The sequence below is a fragment of the Callorhinus ursinus genome, unplaced genomic scaffold (genome assembly GCF_003265705.2).
Source record: "Callorhinus ursinus isolate GAN/ISIS: 27379988/994484 unplaced genomic scaffold, GSC_fseal_2.0 scaffold8, whole genome shotgun sequence".
Taxonomy (NCBI): Eukaryota; Metazoa; Chordata; class Mammalia; order Carnivora; family Otariidae; genus Callorhinus; species Callorhinus ursinus.
The window spans coordinates 46,919,533-46,942,402 of NW_027397070.1; the positions used below are offsets into that span (position 1 = coordinate 46,919,533).

The 22,870-nt window shown below is 38.8% G+C and overlaps 2 protein-coding genes and 1 long non-coding RNA gene across 11 annotated transcripts in view; 1 reads left to right on the forward strand and 2 right to left on the reverse strand.

Moving 5' to 3' along the window:
- Positions 1 to 9,419, reverse strand: part of MLH3 (mutL homolog 3) — a 28,404-nt gene extending 18,985 nt beyond the window's left edge. The window contains exons 1-6 of one of the 6 annotated variants that reach the window (XR_012379079.1): positions 9,292 to 9,419; positions 8,455 to 8,492; positions 4,660 to 8,020; positions 1,749 to 1,847; positions 965 to 1,050; positions 142 to 246 (exon numbers count right to left, since the gene is read on the reverse strand). Coding sequence is in view for 5 of the 6 variants with exons in the window: in XM_025869635.2 (XP_025725420.1) it covers positions 142 to 246; positions 965 to 1,050; positions 1,749 to 1,847; positions 4,660 to 7,957 (3,588 nt within the window). In the remaining variant the exon portion in view is untranslated. Of the gene's footprint in view, positions 1 to 141; positions 247 to 964; positions 1,051 to 1,748; positions 1,848 to 4,659; positions 8,021 to 8,454; positions 8,493 to 9,291 lie in introns of those variants that run through there. The other 5 variants (XM_025869635.2, XM_073895586.1, XM_073895584.1 and 2 more) reach the window with 5 other exon arrangements.
- A 78-nt stretch (positions 9,420 to 9,497) lies between these two features.
- On the forward strand, positions 9,498 to 19,998 carry LOC141373283 (uncharacterized). 3 transcript variants are annotated; one of them, XR_012379082.1, is made up of 4 exons: positions 9,498 to 9,852; positions 16,992 to 17,049; positions 17,735 to 17,837; positions 19,629 to 19,998. It is a non-coding gene; the product is annotated as an uncharacterized lncRNA (long non-coding RNA). The 3 variants fall into 3 exon arrangements; XR_012379081.1 differs by lacking the exon at positions 19,629 to 19,998 and adding an exon at positions 17,942 to 18,208; XR_012379080.1 differs by lacking the exon at positions 19,629 to 19,998 and having other exon boundaries at positions 17,735 to 18,208.
- ACYP1 (acylphosphatase 1) overlaps positions 11,005 to 22,870 on the reverse strand; it is a 14,558-nt gene continuing 2,692 nt past the window's right edge. The window contains exons 1-3 of one of the 2 annotated variants that reach the window (XM_025869633.2): positions 19,998 to 20,102; positions 19,487 to 19,584; positions 11,005 to 11,421 (exon numbers count right to left, since the gene is read on the reverse strand). In XM_025869633.2, the coding sequence (XP_025725418.1) occupies positions 11,206 to 11,421; positions 19,487 to 19,576 (306 nt within the window). In that variant the 5' untranslated portion in view covers positions 19,577 to 19,584; positions 19,998 to 20,102 and the 3' untranslated portion in view covers positions 11,005 to 11,205. Of the gene's footprint in view, positions 11,422 to 19,486; positions 19,585 to 19,997; positions 20,103 to 22,870 lie in introns of those variants that run through there. The other variant, XM_073895587.1, reaches the window with a different exon arrangement.

The following is a 22,870-nucleotide window of genomic DNA, read 5'->3' on the forward strand; positions in this document are numbered from 1 at the left end:
AAAGTTCCAGTAAGATTTTAAATAACACATGTGCCTTGACCAGGGTGGTCTAGATCATCAAATAAATCCAGTTTCACAAGAGATAGTCCAGCTTAGGTCTTACATATATTTTTATGAGATTTCAAAGTCAATTTTTTTTACCTGCATTGAATGAATCATTTCTTTGGTGAAACGATAAGGATACAAGACATTGTGAATTTTAACCACCAGGCTTTTAGCCTGGCCACTGCTTACATCAACAGCAACCTAGAAAGACCCAGCATAAACATCATTTAAATTTTAATTCTTTATATCTGCAGAACTGTTTTACTAAAGGTCTCAAAGTGCTTTAAAACATTCATTTTCATAGAACCTATTAGAGGTGGGTTAAATTCAGGGAACTTACAGAAATTCAGAAGGCTCTGTGAATTATTAGTCTTAAATAATAATTTTTGGTTATAAATGAAATTACTAACAAAAACAATATTGTTTCAGAATAACAATGTGTTTATGCACCACGATCAAGTCCTTAAACACATTTTAACTGAAAAATCAGTAAACAAATGCTTATTTATTCTATATCTTCATTACAACACATGAAGTACATTCTGTGATAACCCACTGAGAACATAAATTTACATCCGACAACGAACTGTCCTGCCAGTTTTGTCTTTTTTTTTTAATTATCACCCCCCTAAATACTTTGCCAAAGCTGCAAGTCAGGTTTTCTAAGAGTGGCAAACACATTCACTATTCACACACTGATTACACATTACACGTTTAATCCAAAATGTGTGAGCTCCCAAAATGCTATGAATTATGATTCCTCTTCTCTACATTAAATAGTATTTCCAAATAAATTATTTGGAAACATGCCCACTATCCATCTGTAGTTAAAAATTAGTACAGTCATTCATGCCCATAACTAACTTAAATGAAATTCAAATTTTAAAATACAAGCAAAGAAAAATTGCTGCAGACCCACCTCTGGATAACGGGCAAATACTGGATTTTCCCACTCTGAGAACAAAGACTGAAGTGATTCTCTACCAACAGTATCATCCACAGTATCTAAGGCAAAAGGGGACACGTATAATTGGCATCAAGAGCTCAGAAAACAAAAGTAAATGGCATCTCATATTTGGTGTGGTGCAGCTTCAAGACCAAAGATCAGACATACTGTTCCAATATTCTACAAATGTTCAGTGTTTGCTGGATCTCTAAGTTGTTTTGATCTGTTACTTTTTAAACTAGAGTTGATAACTGTATCTTCTGGCATTATAGTTTTTCTCCAAACGATTTTCAAAAGATATTTCAGAATACAAGTCTAGAAGAAACTGGTTCAAATTAGTAGTCTTGCTTTCTTTAGATGAAAACATACCTTACGTATTTTTAGAAACAAAGAACAAACATAATGTCTGTAGTTTTTTTTTGAAAATAAGAATTTTGCTTACACAAAACTACTACAATATGGAGCACAACTCCAATCTTTAAAAATAAGAGGTATTTTCTCAATCACAAGATACCACAGACTGTGCATAATCACCAGTATTGACTTCAAGTCTGGAAAAGTAATTTCTGATCTAAATGCATGCACTGAATTACTTAGTTCTGCTGTTAAATAGGACCGTGGGGAATTCCTGGTTCCAGTAAGGCACAGCTGGCGCTGATCAAGCTTAATAATACAACCTGCTTTTTTAAAAAAATGTTTTGAGTTAGGTGGTACAGAACATACCAGGTGTCCCAGAAATCTCTGTTACTGCCCCTACCTCTGTTCTTCTGTCTCATCACAGTCCTCTCTTCCCCAGCTCTTGGAAGGAAAGGAAGAACGAGGTCGCTTCTAAAAGGATGACACCTGTACTGAGATCCTAAATGTAAAAAGGAAACCTACACATTTGAACTCAAAATATAAATTATTAAAAAATCAAGTTACATAAAAAATTTTTCTGCACAAACCAAATCAAGATATAAGGCAGACTACTAAACACTAGATTGACAGAGTTCTTTAATGAAGTTATGCGGCTAACTTAGGAACCTACATTAATGCTTAGTCCCATTATCCATCTATACCATGGAATGAGCACCAAAAATAGATCACCGATTCTCAATGGGCACAATTTTGTATGCGGGATATCTGGCAACATTTGGCTGCCACAACTTGGGTGAGGGGTGCTACCGGTATCTATCAGATAGAGGCTAGGGATGCTGCCAAATATCCTACATTGTATAGGACAAAGAAATACCTAGTCCAAAATGTCAACAGTGTCATGGTTGAGATAGCCAATATTAAATATATAGTGGTACTTGATTGTTATCCTTCACTACTTGGTGCAAACTTCACAAGTCCCCAATTTATATGTCTCTTATACCCAAAATTTGTTTCTATTATAACATTTATCTCACCATATTAGGTTTAGATAGCTGTCTTCCCTAATAGATTGTGAACTCCTAAAAGGCAAGTCAGTGAATCTGCAACCTAGCACAGTATGAACAGTCAATAAATGAATGAATACATGAATAGATAAGAGAATGAAAAGTTCTCAATATAAACTCCAAAGTCCAGTAAGATCCGGCCCAAATTCTTCCCTCCTCTCTGAAGGATGATTTTGAGTTTTAGAAATAATGCCTGAATTTGACAGTTTTTGAATAGGGGCAAAACATGATGAAACTATTATTTCAAAAAGATAAATCTGTTGAGCAAGGATTGGAGAGATTCATTCAGAATGATAAAATTAAAGGATAAGGAGAAATAAGGTTGTGTCACCATAATAGAAAGGACACAATTAAAGGTATTTTAAAGAAAAAAAACTGCCAGGGCTTGCAAACTTGACACCACTCCTTAAAATTACTTTTATAGATCTTCTCTTCTGTACAGTTTAATTTACCTCTTAACAATTCCTCTTAGGTAACATTTTATGTATGGTTCAACAGTATTCCAATGTCCTACCATACATCAATCCTCTCCAGACAGGTAACATTCTATGTGAATTAGAGGGCGCTTAGGGGCCATCTTTCCATGGAACTTGTTTCTATACCCAACACACTTTATTTTTCCTTATGAAATTGAGTTAACATGATCCTTCAAAGTTCACTACAAGACTTGCGAATCCAGAAAGTTAAGTAGGTTGAAGTGTTTTAAACATCTAGATTGATTTCACAGGAGATGTTTATGTTGAGTATGGCAGCTGAGATTCCTCCTTTGTTTTTAGCAACAACCGCCTCAGTTTAATGTAATCAAGTTCTTTTTTGTCACCATTTTTAGAAGCAGTTGCATTTCAGGAAGATGAGGTGCCAGTGCCTTAGGCTTACCTCTGATAAGCATTCAGTATAAATCAGGACAGTAAGTTACACAGATTGAAAAATACATGTCTTTAGGAGCAACCTGGGAGTCTCAGGAGCAGTACTGAAAGACAAGGGTTTTCTCCTACTTAATACTTTGTAAGTTACTACAGTAATTATTTTTTCACAAGGAAAAAACTGGAGACCACTGAAAAATAAAGGTTTTATTTAACCTTAGATAAATCAGAGCCTCCTGCTAGAGATATTCATCCTAGGGAGAATTACAAATTAATATGCAATTACATTCATACAATTTACATTCTTTTGCAATATTCAAGACTTTTAATATGGATGCACATTTAATGTTTATCCTCCTGATGCAAAACCAAGATTATAGCCAGATGGAAGTCAGCTTTACCATCTCCCAACATCTGGCTCTCAAGATACTACCCAAACCATGTCACTTTTAATGTTGACCTGAGAACTCAAGAGTCCCAATGTAGGGTCTGAAGGAGCCTTGTGGTACGATTTAAAAGCTACATTCCCGGGGCGCCTGGGTGGCTCAGTTGGTTAAGCGACTGCCTTCGGCTCAGGTCACGATCCCAGAGTCCCGGGATGGAGTCCCGCATCGGGCTCCCTGCTCCGCGGGGGGTCTGCTTCTCCCGCTGACCCTCTTCCCTCTCGTGCTCTCTATCTCTCATTCTCTCTCTCAAATAAATAAATAAAATCTTAAAAAAAAATAAAATAAAAGCTACATTGTCTTCCTGAATAACAGCTACTTATAGCATAAACAGATCAAATGGGTTAGCATATGTATTATAATAAGCTATATTTAAAAAGTATAGTTAGGAAAGTACCTACTTTATCTACATTCCAAAAAATTTATGGTCAAGTCCTTTTTTCTAAAAACACAAAAAAAGCTCATCAATATATAGTAATGTACTGAGCCACAGATTATCTGGGAAACCTAGGATGATAACAGGATCATCCTGGCCCTTTACCTGGGAGCTGCAGAGAGCAACTTCCAGAAAAATACCATGCTGGCATTGCAGGAATTTTGTGTTTGGGAGAGAGAAGAAAGTGGGGTAAGGAAGCACTGTGGATCTTCTCAACTATTAATAGTATCATTTTCATTAAAAACGGTCTCATCCTCCTATACGTCCACACACCCATAGAGACATATACATACACTTCCATTCTATTATCAGTCGTTCATTGTATTTCTAGATATAAATAGTATTGGACCTAGAAAATCTTCATATACCATAAAACACATTTTATAATTAAACTTCAAAATGTTCCGTCAGCTGAGATAATCTCTTTGGGCAATGATCATCTCATACCTTGGCCATTATTTCCACCTTTAAAAGCATTTCATGCCAGTGAATGCTACAAGCTTACCGTTCTCATGTATGACATCCACAGCCATGGTTGTCAGGTCTTTAGTACAGGCAGCCCGAACATCCTCAGTAGGAGCAGTGAATGTGCTGAGTCCAGTTATTTTGTTGATGTAAACCATTCTTCCCAGGGCTACATCAAAATGCTGCTGCCAATCCGAAGAACATGTGCTTGACTCCTCATCTCCAGAACAAGTTCTTGCTATAGATTCTTCACTCTGAAAACATGTTTCATTTTGGTCTGAGGTGGAATCCTCTACGTGACTCACTGACATTCTACGGGGAGAGTCAGGACTTCCTGTCTGTGGTTCCAAAGCTACAAGAACATCTGAATCCTTACTGACAACTTTAGAATGATTACAGAGTAACACCAAAGGAGTTTCTGGTATCACAGAATTCCCTATTGTACTGTTGTTAGAGTATGTTTCACTATCTTTATTGAAGGAATTATCCTGTGTGACAGAGTCCAACACTGGAATGATGCCACTCTCTGTTTTTTCATACTCATTTGGAAATAAGTTACAAGAATCTAGGGTTAACCCACCGCACAAGTCATGGTCTTTGCCCCTGGAATCTGATAGTGGAAGTTCATCAAAATGACTCATCATTTCCATTGCTTGAGTCTCTCTTTCTGAACCTTTCATTCTGGATAATTTAGAGGCTAAAGATTTGGGAGACCGCTTGACACACAAAGGTTTTCTGTTAAAATGAGATAACTCCCTTAGAGTTATAGGACTTTCTCTTAAGCAAGGCATCTGTTGTGCCAAACAATCTTCTTCATTGGAGAATGGAAACTTCTTTGAGTAAAGGATGTGACTTACTGCTTGACAACTATTATTTGAGTCATTATGTTTCATAGTAGTGACTTTACAAATGTCTGAGTTGTCTAAGTGATTCTGGTCTGTCCGTGGAATGTCAGGTTCAACTTGAAGACTGAGACTAGTAGAGATTTCAAAATTATTATTTTCTTCCACTTCTATATTCGGAGGATTTTTAACCTTCCCATATTGCCTCTTAAACTTCTCTAAAGATCCTAATTGTGAACTTAAGCTTAGCTTCTTATGGGCTATGGGTTTGGAGGAACCAATCAATTCATCTACAGTCTTACTGCAATTTGAAAGATGTGTACGCCACAGGGAAGAAGAGGATGTGTCAGGTAATAAGCAACCTGTGTGTGATTTTTTACTACTTTCCTGAGAAACAGAAACATCTTTATAAGTTGCTATTGGTTTGTTCTCTAGCCCCAAATTTATACTTGTTCTGCACAATTTTTTGTTAGACAGTTGGGTAAATTCTTTACTTAAAGTGCTGGTTCTGTCTTTGATGTTTGGAGTCTCAACTGAATGGCATGCTCTATTTACAAATGTTTCTTTGGCACTCGCGGAACCAGGCTGAATACAGTTTTTAAGTAAATGTTCTCCTTCAGTTGATTTAGTTTGCTCATTTTGTACCACATGAGTTATAAAGCCAGTGGAACATAATTTAACTTGTCCATAAGTAAAAATGTTTATTCTTTCACAATTACTAGGTTGTTTTTTTCTTTTCTCTTCCTCTCTCTGAGCACCATGTACTCTCAATAACGTTGTTGCAAAAGGCAGAGGTTGGCATCCCATTTCAGTAGCATCTTTAAATCTCTCTAGTTGATTCTGAGTTCCATTATTTGTCAGGATACCGGTAGCCATGCCATTAACAATAGTACTTGCATTCTGTATTTCTAGATCATCTCCACTCTTCTCAAAGCAGTATGATGTCTGAAAAGGGCTTGCCAACATTTCTGAACTGGTTCCACAGGGATTTTCTAAACGGTTAAGTTCTAAGCAAAGTTTTTTATGTTTTTCATTTTCTCCTGATTCTGAAACTTCAGCTCTCTGTTGTTCCAAGATCCTTGATTCTGAGCAAGAGCTATCTTTGATTTGTAAAGATGACTCCGTCACTTCACTATGGCCTAGACCATCTGATTCATAAATGTGCAAAAATGAATCATTTGTCTTTTTTCTGATACCTTCCGAATCTCTAGAATTCTGTGTGTTTCTTCTGGTTTCTACAGTAGCTTTTCTTTTCACAGCTTTTGATCGAAAATTAAACATTTCATAGGAATCCAAAATACTATTACATGCCTCTTGGAAACTGACCTGGTCACCCTTCTCATCAGAGGACACATGCTTCTGAAGAGTAGCACTAAATAAACTAAAATCATTATCTTCACTAAATTCTTTAATGTCCTCACCTGATAATTCCACAAATAATTTTTCTTTCTTTAAAAACATTTTCACTCCTTCCTGAATGCAAACCAAAACAGTATCCCAGTTCTGAAATTCAATGAGCGTTTTTGCTGGCTCCATGCATACATCATATTCACAGAAATGGCACTGCACATTGATTACATATATCCCATGGAGTTCTGGGTGAGACCGATGCCGAGGACTTGAATTCATTAGTCTAGTAGCAGAGCCACTCTTTGGCTTGCATATAATACTTTCTTTCCTCAGTAAAAAGTCAATGAATTTATGAAGCTTTGTCCTTAAAATTAGTCTTTTGTTCACAAACAAAAATTGCATATTCTTATTATAATGTGCTTCAGAGCTGATATAGCCACTAAGCTCAAAATCCTTATATTTAAATTTTATTTCTCTTAATTTTTGGGACTTACCCAGTCCATAAATTTGACAAAATCGGGAACATACGTCTTTGGTTTTGGGGAGCTGAAGAACCATGGAACCAGAAACATCATTTCTCAAAGAGAAAGAAATGGAAGGGTACATGAGTGAGAGAGCTTCTATTCTCTGCCTAACCTTCTCAAACTCCAGTCTAGGATCCATGCATTTCCTTCTTACAGGTAACTGATAAAATAGGTTATATACTGTTACTGTTGTCCCGGCACTTGGTCTCGTCAAGTCAGCTTCACAAGCTTTCAGGGCTTTTCCATTCTGAAACAGTTTCACAAAAGTTTTCCCTCTCCTGTTTGTCTTGGATGAAATTTCCACAGCACTGGCCATGTCAGCTATACTTGCCAAGGCCTCCCCTCGGAAACCATAAAACCTGGGACTCTCCAAGTCCTGTACAGAGCTGCATTTACTAGTGAAATAACGATTTCCCACCTTGTCTATATCATCACTCCCCATCCCAAATCCATTATCTATCACTTGAACTTGGAAGGTTTCCATATTCACCCTGACAGCCACACATTTCGCTTCAGCATCAATACTGTTGAGGGCAAGCTCCTCAACACACTGGCCTAAGGAGCATATAGCCAAACCAGAACGCAATCTGGCTTGTACTTCAACTGACAAGCACTTGATCATGGCAGGTAGAAAGCTGGTAAGAATGCCAGGCACTGGTTTCCTTCCCTCACTGGAAATAATTGCCTATGGGAGGAAAAAAAAACACACGCACACTATCAAAGCCTCAGAGTTACACAGCATTATCCATTTCTCTCAAGCATTAGAGACAAATACCATTTGAGGTTAATTAAATCTCTTATTAAACCTCACTGTAAAAAACAAAACAAAACAAATTACAGCTTTGATCTCTAGGCAGATCATACAGCTCATGTTTGGTGCAATGGAAAGCAGCATTTACAATTTCATAATTTTCACTGCTCCTTTCTAAATCCCACATGCCCTAAAGTGAAATCATAATCACAACTGAAGCTGACCCGTAAGACAGTGTTCAAAATTCTAATCACTTCACCAAAAACAGATGTCTAAATTAAATTCAGCTAGAAATTCATGAAAAAAATGTCCAACTAGTTTCATATTTACACATAACACAATAATCATGACTTTTAGTAAAAACTCACCATGAAGTGTTAAGACAGAGGAAATTTAAAAAATCAAACTGTGTATCAAGAAGAAACGGGCATTAAGAAATTATTATTCATTACTATTATTGGTTAAATGTTGCCTCAGACGAAAGAGACTGGGAATGGAAAAGGGTAAAGCAGGAATTTCCTTTTCATCATCAACTTTTCTGTATCAGTTGGTTTTTACATCATGTTCACACATTACTTTGATAAAAAGTTTTCAGAAGGTCCCTGTATTAACAGTCTTTTGGTATTTACAGATGGCTACACACTACCTTCACAAGAGTGATGGTCTGGGGCTGTCTGAACGTGACTTTACGTTTTCCCGTCAGGTATAAAATATTAAGATTAAAGTGCCACTAAAGGTCTCCTCCCTTCTTTGTAAGTGAGAGAGCAGCATGAGCTGGACCTCTCGCAGGTGGTAGGGCTAGTTTTCCAAACGGGAACACCAGAGCTATAATCGCAGATCTGATGTTTTTTAAGGTAGGGAACTTTGCAGCCGGCAGCAAACGAGAGGTAAACATTTAACTGGTATTCCGACTGTTCCCCAACTTAACGACTTCTTGATGACATCCCAGTCTTTCCTAGGCCACAGTCAAAGGGGACGATTCGGTCCGGGGCCCCAGCGGCGAAAGCTCCGCGGGGGCAGGACCGTCCCCTAGGCTCAGGCTCCACCCCGTCCCCTCCCCCCGACTCGCCGCCCTGACGCACGAGGCCTCCTGCAGCCTCTGCGCAGCTGGGTCCCGAACACGCCCGCGGCGGGCGTCAGGGCCTTTCTGCCGTTAGAAGGGCTCCCGGAAACGTCCCTTCGACGCGTGCTTCCCCCCAAGTCACCTCGAACACAGCTTCCCCAACTCCCGGTTACCAATCGCCTCGGACGCAGGGCGCGGGCACGTTGGCTCGCGAGGCTCATGGACGCGCCACGAGCATGCGCTTCCGAGGCGACTCGCGGGGAACGCGCTTTTGTCGGTGACACCCAAGTGCGCATGCGCACCGGCTGTTCTCTGATTGGGAAACTAGGTGGGTGTGTGTGGGGCGGGGGTCTCTTCGCATTGGTACCCCGAATTCTCAATTCTTATACCCCTTTAGCATGGTGTGAAAAGCTGTTTCCAGCAATTTTCACTTTTGCTTTTCTCGTGTTCCTTTCCCCCTTCTTCCTTCGTACTACCTTCCATTTAATTCAATATATATGTTATTTTGTGTTTTGTAGGTCTTCTCTCACTATAATGTAAACTTATTTGAAGGTAGGGATTTTATCCATTTTGTTTACTTTACAGTGCCTCTCCTGTTAGGCATTCAGTGGATGAATAAATCCACAGCCTTCCATCTTATAGAGCTGTAGCATTTCAGAGGTGGAAAAGACTGAGAAACTAGCTCGACCCTCCTCATTTACAGGTAAGGACACCAAGACTCCTTTCATTTACTTTTTTGATATGTTCCTAATGCCACCGCAGCTCCTTTTCTGACTGAGAACTGTAAGAACATTGAGAGAATAGGTGTTTGGGGAATTACTAACCAATCCTCAGTTTTTGCTTTCTCATTTTCATCGAAACCTATTATTTTCAAAAAATTGTAATTTATGACAAACTTGTTAAATCAGGTAAGCATTTCCTATATACCTGTTTAATGGCTGACCAAGCCAAATTAGGAAACATGAAGGGCTGATGAAGCAAAATCCCGATTATTGCTTGTAGGGCTGCCCTAACAAAATACCAGGCTGAGTGGCTTAAACAATAGAAATTTATTTTGTCACAGTTCTGGAGGCTAGAAGTCTGAGGTCAAGGTGTTGACAAGTTGATTTCTTCTGAGACCTCTCTTCGTGTCTTATAGATGTCTGTCTTCTCCCTGTCTTCACATGTCTGTGTCCAATTTCCTCTTTTTTTAAGGACACTGGGGCATATTGCATTGGGGCCTCCTCTAATGACCTTGTTTAACCTCAATTACCTCTTTAAAGGCTCTATCTCCAGATTGTCACATTCTGAGGTACTGAGTGTTAAGACTTCAACATATGAATTTGGGGTGGGCTGGGCGTGTGTGATATAATTTAGCCCATAACATAGCTTTATATGAAATCCTTGCCCAGAGGAAAGGAATGACAGCAGAAACTCCAGAAAAGTAAAAGTAATTAGTCCAAAATGTCCTTTGAACACCTAACAAATTGAAATTGTGGTATTTGTTATTATTAGGTGTGCAAGTTCCTCATGAAAACCACTTTAAAAAGTGATTCAAGGGCGCCTGGGTGGCTCAGTCGGTTAAGTGTCTGCCTTCGGCTCAGGTCATGATCCCAGGATCCTGGGATCAAGCCCCACATTGGGCTCCTTGCTCAGGGGGAGCCTGCTTCTCCCTCTCCCTCTGCTGCTCCCCCCTGCTTCTCCTCTGTCAAATAAATAAAATCTTTAAAAAAAAAGGTGATTCAAAGTAACTGTTTTCTCTTTCAGCTTTCTTTAAATTACACCAAAATTCTCTTCCCACAGATGTTTACTGAATAAATACCTCTTATTTTGCCCCAAATGAAGTTCAGCAAAGATAAAGACAGTACCCTATGCAGAAGGTTCTAATGTATTTTTATTTATTTAGAACTGTGTAGAGTTTGTCATCTTTCTATCATACATATAATATACAGTAATATTCAAACATCTGATACTAACATAACTTACTGACCAATTCTAATAGTGAACACAGACTGTTCTATATTAACAATAAAAACAAAACCAGTGAGTTTATCTTAGAAAATTTAAATTCAGGTCACTATTTCACAATCTGGAAATCTGAGTAATCCAACTTTACGATGACTTTCTCATTCCTGAAGTTTGCTCTGTCGATGTGTGATTTGGGACTTCCTCTTGTCTCAAGCCATTCCTGCATATGACGCACTTGGGAGATGGGACCTTGCAATTGTCCTTGCACTGTGCCCTGGTCAGTGTTCTGGACCCAGCCAACCAATCCCAGCTTTTTACCCTCAGCCTAAGGGAAAGAAAAATATGAGAGAAAAATCCAGTGAGATTGAACAAAACAGTGAGACTACAATATGTTGCCAGAATCTTGGCCTAGAATCAAAAGCCACTGAAACTAATTTGATGTTGTCCAGAACTGTGGTCCAGTCACAACAGAACTACAGCAAGGAGAATCTCATTGACCTTAACATGAAGTGTTGGCCATTTGACTCCATTTCCTTCTTCTACCCTATAAAACCTAGGCACTAGAAATTTTCACTATGAAGTCAACTTGGTTAAGTACCAAAGACTTAAGTACTAAAGCAAATCAGATGCTTTTTTAAAATGATTCCCTAAGGCTGATTGTTGTTAGGATCCTGGGCTGTATCTTGCTAATTTTCCCTTCTCCTTTTTTTTTTTTTTTTATGTTTTATTCATTTATTCATGAGAGTCAGGCAGAGGCACAGGGAGAAGCAGGCTCCCCGCCTAGCAGGGAGCCTGATGCGGGGCTCGATCCCAGGACCCCGGGATCATGACCTGAGCCAAAGGCAGATGCTCAACCATCTGAGCCACCCAGGTGCCCCTTCCCTTCTCCTAATCAAGAATCTAATGGGTATATTAAGTAGAAAAAGCATGAAGTTATCTGATCCTTCTCTTTGTCTTCAGCCAGGACCACACCTAAACAAATCCAGATGAATGAGTGTCCATTGTATCTTTAAAGATCATTATTTCCTGGGCAACTCATTCCTTTGTTCTCACTTTAGAAAAATTGCCTAACCCAAGGTCTTTATGATGCATCCAAAGCCCACCTTCTGTCCTCCTACAGAAGGAAAAAGCATGTAGTGATCAGCCTCTGAACATCAAAGTTTCATGAGACTACACAACTATTAGGTTTTTACTTGACTTTCTTCTCTTCTGTCTAAATAATCACACCTTTAAAGTTGAATTTATGAAGACCATCTAATCATTGTAGTTGCTTTTCTCTTAGCCTTTCCAATGTTCTTTCCTTTAAGTCATGAAACTGTGGAATGACTGAAAACTGGGAAAGGTAGCAATGTTTAGAGGTAATTTTTTTTTAATTTGCAAGCAGAAATACTAGAAAAGTTATCATTTAAGTAACCTATCTAAATGGAAGGAATTGGATTACAAAAGAAAATGGGAGTTACCATGACTGCATGCCCAAATGCCAGAGGAGTGACCTAGTAAATATGGGAAATTGCTGCAGTTGGCCAAAGAAAATGTTATGCACAGCAAAACCATGTTTGATGAGAAACTAAAGTATCTATCAAATCAGTTATGTTCCAAGCAAAGGCATGTTTGTATAATGAACAAAAGAGACTGCAGTCAAATTACAATTTAAGGAATACAGAGGAAATTAAGGAAGAAAAATAGAAGACACCTATGGCATGCATTAAGTGCCAAAGATGGGGGGCATAAAAAAAGGATGCAGAGAATGGATTTTAAGGAAGACTACATCCAATTTACTTTGTATAACAATTGCTCTCTTCTGCTTCAAATTAACCTAGCACAGTCAGCTATCCCCAGCTCTTCCAAGTTACCTTATATGGTAACTAGCTATAATAATGATTGTACTGAGTTTTGAGCAGGAGTTTATAGAGTCAAATAAGTTTTTAAATTGCAGTGTGATTTATCTGAACTCCTAAGAGTGAAAAAAACACTCCCAAATTTGACTAGTGTTGAGAATGGGAATTTCCTTAGGTTTTATTTGTGCATTTGATTCTGTTATTTTTAAATACCATAATGTTGCTGACTCATGTTCCATTTTGAATATCTATCTAAAGCAAATAGTGTTTGTTCCTAAGAAAATCCCAAAAAGCTAATTCTTCCTCATAACAATATTCTGGAAACATTAAGTAATATAATCACCAACTCCAGTTTCAATCTAAAAAGAAAGTCCCTTCAGATCAATAACCTAGACTTCCAACTTAGGAAACTAGAAAAAGAAGATCAAGCTAAACTCAAAACAAGCAGAAAGATAAAAAGAGTAAAGATTAGAAAGATCAACTAAATTGCCAAACCTCTAGCTAGACTAATAAAGAAAAAAAGAGAGAAGGCTCAAATTACTAAAATCAGTAATTAAAGAGGGGACAGTACCACCAACCTTACAAAAATAAAAAGGATTATAAGGGAATACCATAAACAACTGTGTACCAACATATTAGAGAACTTAGATGAAAAGGGAAGATTCCTAAAAAGACTCAAACTACTAAAACTGACTCAAGAAGAAATAGGCAATCTGAATAGGCCTATGATAAGTAAAGAGATTGAGTTAGTAATTTAAAACTTCCTACAAAGAAAAGCCCAGGACTAGATGGCTTCACAGGTGAATTATACCAAATGTTTAAAGAAGACTCTTTCACCAATCCTGCACAAACTCTTCCAAAAAAATGGAAGAAAATTCTTCCCAAATCATTCTATTAAGCCAGTATTACCTTCACATCAAAACCAGGCAAAGACATCTCAAGAAAACTATAAACTAATATCACCTGTGAATATTGACGCAAAACTCAACAAAATATGAGCAAATCAAATCCGGCAACATATAAAAAGGATGGCCCACCATGAAAAATTGGGATTTATCCTAGGAATGCAAGGTTGGTTCAACATAGAAAAATCAATACACCACAGTTTAAAAATCATATTAACTAAAACACAATATTAATAAAACAATGTAACAAACAATATTTTTTTTTAAAGATTTTATTTATCTATTAGAGAGAGAGAGAGAATGAGAGATAGAAAGCAGGAGAGGGAAGAGGGTCAGAGGGAGAAGCAGACTTCCTGCTGAGCAGGGAGCCCGATGTGGGACTCGATCCCGGGACTCCAGGATCATGATCTGAGCTGAAGGCAGTCGCCTAACCGACTGAGCCACCCAGGTGCCCCATATTAATAAATAAAACAGAAACCAGATGATCAACTCATAGATGAAAAAAAATTTTGACAAAATCCAACACTCAAACTAGGAATAGAAGCAAACACACTCAACTTGATAAAAAGGCATCTGTGAAAAACCCACAGCTAACATCACACCTAATGGTGAAAGACTGAATACTTTCTCCCTATGATCAGGAACAAGACAAGTTGGTCTTGGGGTGATTGGGTGGCTCAGCTGGTTAAACATCTGCCTTCGGCTCAGGTCATGGTCCCAGGGTCCTGGGATCAAGCCCCGCATCAGGCTCCCTGCTCCGCGGGGAGACTGCTTCTCCCTCTCCCGCTGCCTGCCGCTCTGCCTACTTGTGTGCGCTCCCTCTTTTTCTCTGTCAAATAAATAAAACTTAAAAAAAAAAAAAGACAAGTGGCTCTTGCCACATATATTATACTGGAGATTCTAGCCAGGGCAGAGAAAAAGAAATAAAAGGTGTTCAAAGTAGAAAGGAAGACGTAAAACTACCTTTACTCACAGATGATGTATCTCATTTACAGAAAAATCTTAAGGGATAAACACAAACACACAAATTAGAACTAATAAACAAGTTCACAAGATTGCACGATACAAGACCAATATGCAAAAATAATTGTATTTCCATAAACAGGCAATGAACAATCAAAAATGAAATTAAGAGAACAATTCCATTTATAAATAGTATTGAACATAATAAATTTCTTAGGACTAAATTTAACAAAAGAAGTACCAGATTTACATACAGACAACTATAAAATATTGTTGAAAGAAATTAAAGATGTGAATAAATGGAAAGACATCCCATGTTCACAAATTAGAAGACAATATTGTTAAGATAATACTTCCTAAATTGGTCTACAGATTTTAAGCAATCTCTATCAAAATCCCAGCTGCCTTGTTTGCAGAAATTGACAAATTGATGGTAAAATTCACATGGGAACATAAGGGACCCAGAATAGCTAAAGATAATCTTGAAACAGAACAAAGTTGAAGGACTCACATAACCCAATTTCAAAATTTACTTCAAAGCTACGATAATCAACACAGTGTGGTATTGGCATAAGGACAGGTCAATGGACTAGAACTAGAATCCAGAAATAAACCTTATATTTACAGCCAATTGAGTTTTGACAAAGGTGCCATGACAATTCAATGGAGGAAAGTAATAGTCTTTTTAACAAATGATCCTGGGACAGCTGGATCTCCACATGCAAAAGAATAAAATCTACCTACCTCACACAACATAACTCTAACTGGATAAAACATCTAAAGCTAAGATCTTAAGTGATAAAACCCTTAGAAAAAACTTTTAGAAGAAAACATAGGCAAAACCCTTCATGACCTTGGATTGGGCAAAGGTTTCTTAGATATAACACTAAAGCACAAGCAACAAAAGAAAAAATAAATTAGACTTGATCAATATTAAAAACTTTTGTGCTTCAAAGTTTTCATCAAGAAAGTAAAAAGAAAACCCGCAGAATAGAAGAAATATATGCAAATCTTTTAAGTAACAAGGGACTAGTATCCTGAATATACAAAAATTCTTACAATTCAACATGAAGACATAGCTCACAGCAAAGGATTTAAATAGACATTTCTCCAAAAAAGATATATTTTATTTTCTTTCATGTGCCAATAAACACACGAAAAGATGTTTAACATCATTAACTATTAGGAGAAGGCAAACAAAATCACATACATACACCAAGTATCTTACATACACCAGAATATTATTCAGCCTTGAAAAAGAAGGAAAATCAGATACATGCTAGTGAAATAAACCAGTCACAAAAGGACAAATACTGTATGATTTCACTTACATGAGGTACCTAGAGTAGTCAAATTCATAGAAACAGAAAGTAGAATTGTGAATACCAGGAGCTAGGTAGGGAAAGGGGGAATTAGGAGTTATTGTTTAATGGATACAGAGTTTCAGTTTTGCAAGATGAAAGAGTTCTGTGGATGGATGGTAGTGATGGTTGCACAATGATGTGAATGTACTTAAGGTCACTGAACTGTACACTTAAAAATGGCTAAAATTATAAATTTTACATTATGTATATTTTACCACAATTTTTTAAGAAAGTGTTTTGCACAGTTGCCAGGTATTTGAGATTTTCTAGTTGTCTTTCTGTTATTGATTTGTAGTTTAGTTCCATTGTGGACGGAGAACACACTTTGTGTGACTTTAATCTTTTAAAATTCATTAATACCTTAAAATGAAATAAAACAACAGAAAGCCACAATGACATACCACTTCATACTCACTAGAATGGCTCTAATAATAAAGATAGACCATAACTGTTGATAAAGATCTGGAGAAATTGAAATTCTCATACATTATTAGTGGGGATATAAATGGTACAGCTGTTTTGAAAAATAGTTTGGCAGTTCCTCAAAAAGTTATACATAAACTTACCAGGTGACCCAGCAATCTACTCTTAGGTATATATACCAAAGGGAACTGAAAACAATGTTTACATAAAAACAAATACATAAATGTTCACAGAATCATTATTCATGATAGCCTAAAAGTGGGAACAACCTAGATGTCCATCAAGTGGTGAATGGATATATAAACTGTGGTATAGCCATACAGTAAAATATTATTCAGCCATAAAAAGGAATGAAGTACAGTAGTCCCTCTCCATCCGTGGTTTAACTTTCCATGGTTTCAGATACCCTCAGTCAACTGCAGTTCAGAAGATGATCATCCCTCTGAAGTGTCATTAGAAGGTCAGTAGTAGCCTAATGCTACGTCACAATGCCCACATCATTCACTTCAATTCATTTCATCATATAGGCATTTTATCATCTCACATCATCACAAGAAGGGTGAGTATAGTAAAATAAGATATTTTGAGAGAGAGAGAAAGACTACATTTACATAACTTTTATTATAATATATTGTAATTTTTCTATTATTTTCTATTATTAGTTATTGTTGTTAATCTCTTACTGTACCTAATTTATAAATTAAATTTTATCATTGGTAGGTCCATATAGGAAAAAGCATAGTATATAGGGTTTGGTACTAACCACAGTTTCAGGCATCCACTGGGGGGCTTGGAATGTATTACCTGCAGACAAGGGGGACTACTACACTGATACATGCTATGATATGGATAAACCTGGAAGACACTGTTAAGTGAAAGAAGCCAAACACAAAAGACCACATATTGCATGATTCCATTTACATTAAATGTCCAGAATAGGCAAGTCCATAGAGACAGAAATGAAGTTAGTAGGGGCTGGGGGGGAATGGGATTTCTTTTTGTTCTGGAATTAGTGCACAACTTTGTGAATACACTAAACACGACTAAATTACACACTTTTATTTAAAAGGGTCAATTTTATGGGATGTCAATTATATTCCAACTTTTAAAAAAGTTCCTTTGAGTACTCTCATTATTCATTCCAGGAATGAGCGACTGATGGGATTGAATTCAGAGGCCAGATGATATCAACATATTGACTGTCATGAAAGAAAACAACTGTTAAAATGAACACATGGTTAAATGACTGTAAGCGGTAAAGAATAAGCTACAAGTCTAATTAAGAAGAAAAAGAGATGGCATTTTCTTTCTTTCTTTTTTTTTTTTCAAGATTCTACTTATTTATTTGACAGAGAGAGCACAAGCAAGGGGAGCAGCAAGCAGAGGGACAGAGACAAGCAGACTCCCTGCTGAGTAGGGAGCCCAATGCAGGGCTCAATCCCAGGACCCTGGGATCATGACCTGAGCCGAAGGCAGACGCTCAACCGACTGAGCCACCCAGGAGCCCAGAGATCGCATTTTCCTTGTGGTTTTCCAAATCAGTATTTATTGTCTGTTTCTTTTATTGTTTCTCTGAACTGGGGGGTACAGGACAGTAGAGAAGGATGGGCTATACTACTGTCTGGTCCTTTTCCCTCAACAACTTTAATTAATCTTTGAGGCTGTCACCCCCATTTACTAAGTCACAGGAATTTACCCTGCATAATTGGTACCAAGGCTAACTGCAACATAGCTCTTGCTATGGTTTTTCAGCAATTCTCTTTCAACAAGCACTTCATATATGAGTACGAAACAGGAGGAAATGATTTGCAAGTGATTGGAAAAAAGAGATAATGACATGTAACATTCATTTTTCAAAGATTTCAGGATTGAATTTTATGTACTACAGTACCAGGCATGTGACACCTGGAAAGTTCTGCAGTCTTAACTCATTATCTTTGGGATTGGCCATACATTGGGAAGGCAATAGCCTGATACCCCCTTAACAGAGACAGAAGGGAAATTGAGATTGCAACTGCATGTGCATGTTGTGGGAAGATTAGTGACATTAAGGCAGAGGTACAGGCTGTCCATGGTTTGTTCATCCCCACAATTACTCCATATGACTCTAATAGGAACACTAGACTCCATGTTCAGTGTTACCATTACTTACCCTGGAATAAATCAACTATTTTCATGAGAAAAGCTTTAGCTTAAAGAGGTAACTCTTCTTTCAGAGCCATAATGAATAGAAAGGAATCAAGTGGGGGAATGGAGAAGGTTGAAGAAATGAAAGAGGTCTGAAGAAAATGCAGCAGCTACAGAGGAAGCAATTACGTAAATTTCATAACTATCAGGAGTTCACCTAAACGCCATCTGACTGGGGCACCTGAGTGGCTCAGTCGGTTAAGCGTCTGCTGTTGGCTCAGGTCATGGTGCCGGGAGCCTGGGATGGGGCCCCACATCGGGCTTCCTGCTCAGCAGGGAGTTAGCTTCTCCCTCTCTCTCTGCCCCTCTCCCTCACTCATGCTCTCTCTCTTAAGTAAATAAATAAAATCTTTAAATGCCATCTGATCAACATTAGCCCTCCTACAAGAACTGTGATCTGGTTTGATGAGGCCACAACAGGGAGAACTGGGGAAGCCCTTAATTCCCCTTAGGAAGAGAGAAGCTCATTAATATGTGTCTAGGTACCCTGGTACCACTGTCAGAAAAGAACGATAATAACAGCACATGATTCTGCCATTTACATTGTCTTTCATCCCCTGCCAAGCATTTTCATTCCCATTGCTCTACAAACCACCATGCAGCTACCAAAAAGCGGGCTTCTCCCAAGGCACATTTATTCGTCAGGAACATGGTCTCTTGTTCCCCTACACGTAACCTAGGTATGTCCCCAAAGCCTGTAGGCCACATACCTGAGTGTACTTGCGGAAAAACACCCCTTGGACCTTCCCAAAAATTTCATAATCCACTGATATCAGGGTGTCCCCTTCTGCCATGTTCATGCCTACACCTGTCAGAGACCAGAAAAGTAAAGGGCTCATTATCCTATCCCAGGACACCAAATCCCAAGGAAGAGAAGGCCAGACCCACACTTCTCCATCTGTGACCACGGCGACCTCACCCTGACATTATGGTCCTCCAACGCCAGAGCACGCAAGCGGACACGTGCAAGCCCGGCTGTGCGAAGTAACAGGAAGACACCTGGGCCAAGGAGCTTTGGGTCTCAAGTGCCCACAGAGGCCCCCTTTGGAGCAATGACCTGCTTATCCAATTACCTCCCCACACCCATCCCCCGTCGGGCTTCCTCTCCATCCCTTCCTCTTCCCAGGGACCCAGCTTCCACTGGCCACCAGAATCCCCTTCTACTAACAACTTAGGGGTATCAGACTATGGACACGCTACGGGGCCCTATCTCAGGCTCACCCTCCTCGTCCTCCTCTCGGGCGCCCGTGACTACACCGGCAACCAGCACGCCAACGGTTCCCACAGCCGGGTAACCTCGGCGCCCGGAAGCCTAGAGAGCGGCTCCTCCTTCGCTGTCCCTCACGCCCATCACCTCCATCAACCAATCAGAAATGGCGTGCTCGGCCCAGAGCCCGCCCAGAGGGTGGGATTTCTAAACGCTGTTGTCTGAAAGAAGCAGCAAGCCTCAGGTTGGGGATCTGTCCAGAGTGTTAGCTCCGATTCTACAGACCCAGGCCTCACCCCACCTCTGTCACTAAGCACATTTTTTTCTCATTTTTTCGTGGGGAGAAAGGCCTAGATGAAGAAGGACTTGAAATAAAGTCAATCACTCAATAAATAGTTACTGAAAGCCTTCTGTATGCCAGGCACAGTTCTGGGAGGTTGACCTACATTAGTGGACAAGAAGGATCACTGGCCTGGAGGAACTTAAATTCTGGAGGTGGGAGATGGAAAAAAAAACATTAAATACATAAATAAATTGAATAGGACACATACAGGCATACCTTACCTTACTGCACTTCAAAGATACTACGTTTTTTACAAATTGAAGGTTGGTAAACCTGCACTGATTAAGTCTAACAGCACCATTTTTTCCAACTGCATTTGCTCATTTTGTGTCTCTGAGTTGCACTTGGGTAATTCTCACAGTATTTCAAACTTTTTCATCATTATTATATTTGTTATGGTGTTGTATGATCAGATTACAACTCACTGAAAGCTCAGATGATGGTTAGCATTTTTTAGCAAAATTTTTAAATTAAGGTATGTACATTTATAAAAAACAGTATGTACTTTTTTTAGATATAATGCAAATGAATACTTAATAGATACAATACAGTGCATGGGGAAACCAGTGCATATAAAAGTTATATTTCTGGGGCACCTGGGTGGCTCAGTCGGTTAAGCATCTGCCTTCAGGTCAGGTCATGATCCCAGAGTCCTGGGATGGAGCCCCATATAGGGCTCCTTGCTCAGTGGGGAGCCTGCTTCTCCCTTTCCTTCTGCCACTCCCCCTGCTTATACTCTCTCACTCTCTCTGTCAAATAAATAAATAAAATCTTTAAAAAAAAGTTATATTTTTCTTTGACTCACTTTATTGCAGTGATTGGAACAGAGCCCACAGTGTGTCTGAGGTATGCCTGTACCTTTCTGCCCTTTTTCTTTCAGTTTTCCTCAAATCTGGGGCCATGCCCCAGTCTGGAATTGGTAGCAAGGGAGATAAGTGAATAGGAAGGCCCAGAGGAGGTTATTCCTCCTTCTGTGTTTCTGGAAGCTGCCGTCCCTTACTAAGAAAACTCTAATGCTTATCTAAATCAATCAATCACAAGCACATGCAAAATAACCCATGGCTCCGGAATCACCATTGAATCAATCGAAGCCAAATGACCAAAATGCATGAATTCCTTTTGAGAAAATGGAATTGTCAAGGGAATTGTGGCTGATGATTATTAAAAGTACAGTTATCTTGCAGGCATTTGAATCCAGCTACTCTTATGATTAAGAATGTATGAAGGAAAACTGTAGTATTTATTTTTCTTCTTTGAATTGCTTGTATACATTACATCCCTTCATAACATAAGGCTCCATATGTGAATATTCCAGGTGGGCAGACTTGGTGAAGTGAGATGGATTTGCAATGGAAGCCATAAAGATTAATCATTTCACTTGTTCCCCCAGTGAAAAGTGAGGATCCAGATCCTGAAGAATCATATAACCTCACTGCCAGAGTGGGGGTGGGGTGGGAAGCTGGACTGAATGTTATTCTTGGCAGTATTTAAAAATAATGGCTAAATAGAGAGCCTGACTGATGTTATTTCTTCCTCTAAAATTCACTTTTATTTTTATCTTTTTTATTTATTTATTTTTAGAGAGGAAGGTGGGCAGAGGGATAGGGGGAGAGAGAACCTTAAGCAGGCTCCACATCCTGTACAGAGCCCAATTCAGGACCTGATCTCACAACCCCGAGATCCTGACCTGGGCTGAAATCAAGAGTCCCTTATCTTTATTTTTTTAAAGATTTATTTATTTTAGAGAGAGAGCACTAGCAGGAGGGGCAGAGGGAGAGGGAGAATCTCAAGCAGGCTCAATCTCTCATGACCCTGAGATCACGACCTGAGCTGAAACCAAGAGTCAGACACCCATCTGACTGCGCCACCCACGTGCCCCTAAAATTCATTTTGAAAAAACAAGTTTCTCGATAGAATTAAAGAAACTATTGTCTACTACATATGAGACACCGTAGGCTATACAAAGATGAATGATATAATTTTTGTCTTCAAAGAATTTTTTATTTAGTTTAAGGGACAAATATGCATGCACATAATGACAATAAAGAGCACAACATGCTAGTCAATCCCATGAACATCCATTGAGAGCTCATCATGACTCAGCCCTGTCCTACAACAAGAACAGAAAATACTTGAGAGCACAAAGGAGCAAAAAGATTCATTCTGACTGAGAAGATTGGGAAAGTGTTCTTGGAGGAAGCAGCACATTATCCAGGTTACACAACCACGACCAGTAAGTGATGGAGCTGGGATTTATTTCTAGGCACTCTGAGTACAGAACACAGTCCCATAAATGTTATGCTCTACCACCTCCCAGTGCATGGAGCTTGGGTCAAGGTAATACCACTGAGAAGGAAGGAAGGGAGGAAGGAAGAAAGGGAGGAAGAAAGAGAGAGAGAGGAAGGAAGGAGGAAGGGAGGAGGAAGGGAGGAAGGAATGAAAGAAATGAAAGAAAGAAAGAAAGAAAGAAAGAAAAAAAGAAAGAAAGAGAGAGAGAAAGGAAGGAAGGAAGGAAGGAAGGAAGGAAGGAAGGAAGGAAGGAAG